Source organism: Phragmites australis, chromosome 11, assembly GCF_958298935.1.
Source record: "Phragmites australis chromosome 11, lpPhrAust1.1, whole genome shotgun sequence".
NCBI lineage: Eukaryota > Viridiplantae > Streptophyta > Magnoliopsida > Poales > Poaceae > Phragmites > Phragmites australis.
In genome coordinates, this window is record NC_084931.1 from 6,275,414 (window position 1) to 6,278,447 (window position 3,034).

The 3,034-nt window shown below is 48.0% G+C and overlaps 1 protein-coding gene across 1 annotated transcript; it reads right to left on the reverse strand.

Moving 5' to 3' along the window:
* Positions 1–373: 373 nt before the first annotated feature.
* Positions 374–1,630, reverse strand: LOC133885198 (uncharacterized). Its single transcript, XM_062324871.1, has one exon. It carries the CDS (start codon positions 1,428–1,430, stop codon positions 717–719), a length of 714 nt encoding a protein of 237 aa, XP_062180855.1. The 5' UTR covers positions 1,431–1,630; the 3' UTR covers positions 374–716.
* Positions 1,631–3,034: the final 1,404 nt, after the last annotated feature.

Sequence of the window (3,034 nt, forward strand, 5' to 3'; positions counted from 1 at the left end):
GCTTTTTTAATATAATTAGTTGGAAGTGAACCTTTAGTTATTATTTTTTTAAACTTTGAATCGATTTAATAACTAAAAATACAAATCTTGCATCTCTAAGTGAAAGTAACCTCGCGTCGGTGGTCGCTTGAGCCGGATTTATAGTCAAGGAATAAACAAACATTCGAATCATGCAGCAAACTACTGCAGGTTACCGCGTCACGGGTAAGGAATTCATTTAAGGCCTAAATGCAAAGAACTTGTTAATTTACATGCACGCGAACTATATCCTAGTTCGAACGATTATTTGCTGAATTCTTGATTTAAAAATGAAATTTTTAGATGACCGATGAATAGCATAAAATCACGCCGAAATAAGATTTATTTTGGGGAGGGAAAAATAACATGTAAATTAATTGAACAACTTCATGAACAATGCGCAAATCTATTGGCTCTCCATCATGGATTCATGGCCATTCAAATGATGCTTGAAAATTACCCCAAATTGATGATCTAACTAAAACAACAACTGATCTCGGTAGATGTGGATGTCCTCATGGTAAAACAATTAATTCGCGCACAGGACCAAGCATTTTTCCACATACGCTTCATCATATCGCTCTCGTGGGGGCCATGCATGCATGCTACCACGGACACACGACAAGCGCGGGCGTGTGCGCCCACACGCACGTCACTGATGCAAATTACCAAAGCCGACGCAGAGCCGGCCGGCGGAGCTAGGCTAGCTCCCCGCGGCGGCGCAACTGGCAGTCAGGCGTGGCGGCGGAGGGCTGCATCCTCAGCTGCTCGTAGAACTTCCTGATGAAGTCGTCGGCCTCGGCGTCCACGCGCTCGTTGCCGCCGCAGCCGTCCTCCGGCACGGCGGGGAACGGCGAGTCGGTGACGCGCAGCGGCCGGACCCCCGCGGGGCTGCGGCCCAGGATCCACGCCACCATGGGCGACGGCGTTGCGGTCGCCACCCCGGCTGACACCGCCGGCGTGGCCCCTCCGGTGACCTCCACCTCGGCGCTGAGCATCTCGAACGCCCGCGCCACGGCTGCCGCGTCGAGGCCGCCGTACTGGCCGCGCGCGCCGCCGCGACCGCGGCCCTTGTTGAAGGGGAAGAGGCCGTAGTGAGGGTAGGACGGCGTGGTGGTGCAGCTGAACTCCACCTCCCGGGGGTGGCCGTAGAATGAGGCCAGCGAGGAGGAGGAGTAGGCGGTGGCGCCGTAAGCCGCGACGTGGCCGTGGCCCGCCGGGTGGGCGAGGAGGCCGCGCAGCGCCCTGCCGGCGAACTTGCCGCGGCCGAGGAGGAGGTGGACGTCCATCATGATGCGCTTGCGGGAGAGGCCGCGGCGCAGCATGTGGCACACGGCGAGCACCACGTGCCACAGCCGCCGCACCAGGCCCGGCTCCATGGGTTGCCGCGCTGGCGTCGTCGCGAGATCCATTAGCAAACAGCTGCGGGAAGCAGAATTCGAAGCTCTTCCAAGGACCGATGCGCCTGCACGACTGCAGATCAACCTGACAAGCCAAGGGGAGATCGTCAATGAGAACTGCTAATTGATTTCTTGTAGCTTGAGGGGGTGATTAGTAGCTTAATGAGCTTGGCCAGAGGGGTTGGGTTGATGGAATGGAATGAGTAGGATGGGGGAGAGAGGGGAGGTATTTAAGGAAGGAAAGGCTGCAAGGGCCCCACAAGAACACAACTTAATATGGAAGGAAGGGTTAGTGCAAGTTATTCTTTTTTTCTGCTTGGACGTGGTTTAGCCACTATTGCTACCATTAACACAGCCATTAGTTCCCATTTGAGTTCTCAACAATGGAATAGAATCGAAAGACTTGCAGTTAAATTTGGCTGATTGATGAATTGTGGCTAGTGGTTTGGTAGCAGTGACACTGACTGCAACAGGAGAGTGTGAACAGATAAAGGTTTCTCCTTTAACATGGTGGTGTGTGAAATTGAGACAAGAAATTTACATAAGTCGGTTGGTGGAGTGGTTATTTTCCAAAGCTGGTTTCATAAGTCAATTCTTTCTCAAAAGGATCACTTTGGAGAATATATATGTCCACAGCAATGCAGGTGAAATTTCATATTAGACGCCAATGGTGGCGGCATCAAATAAACAAGCAGGACTAGCTAGGTCAATACAAACAAAAAAGAAGGTAAGAAATACCCTCATGGAGTTCGAAACTTCCTCTCCGGCAAAAAAGGAAAGAGAGAGAAGATCACATAGGCTATTACATGTTAACTGCATATATGCTTTGTTTGAAGGATTTTCATGTTCATTTAACAACAGAGTTGTTTGTGTTTGTTTGCAAATAGTAGAAGTCTCTTAAATTATGACCAATCTTTGCTGGTATAGTAAAATGTTCATATTACTGATAGAAACTGTCGACGATTTGTGAATCACCGATCTAACGAACTTGTTAAAGAAACAAGAGATGTTTTAAGTAGACGGATTGCAGGACAATATACATGGGTTTTTATATAGGTTCAGGCTTCCAAGAGGATATTAACCCTATGTTCTGTTTGTCTTGTATTGATTTGAACATGTTACCATAGGTGTGTATCTAGCCTAGATGGATTTAAACCTAGTCGGTGAGTTACTTTCTCAGCTTTTGTTGGCTTGTGTTGCTCTGGTTCGACTTGTTCTACTCTGATTCGACTTGCCGCAAGGTCCATTGATTCCGTATATATATGGGGATGTCATATGTTCTCTAGACTCCTCATTCATGTTCTTGGAGATAAACCTTCTCAGTTATGAGATGCCTTGGGTACCTATGAGTGATTTTCTTTCATCTAAGGATCCTCTTTTCGGAGATAAAGATATGTCTCAAGAATTATAGGAAACCCTAGGGTGTCTAGCTATAGTAACTATCAATTATTCATTATCAAGCTCCCCCATCAGTACGTGAAATGAAGCTTCAACAAATCAAGTATATGCTCAACAAAGATAAGCTTTTTGTTCGACCATGTCATCGAGTAGGACTCGGATCCCTGGTTAGGGTGAAGCTTCTTACCGGGTTTTCTAATTTTCTACTCGGGATCTCG

Coding starts and splice junctions, on each gene's coding strand:
- LOC133885198 (XM_062324871.1), bottom strand. CDS start 1,430: ATGGATCTCGCGACGACGCCAGCGCGGCAACCCATGGAGCCGGGCCTG.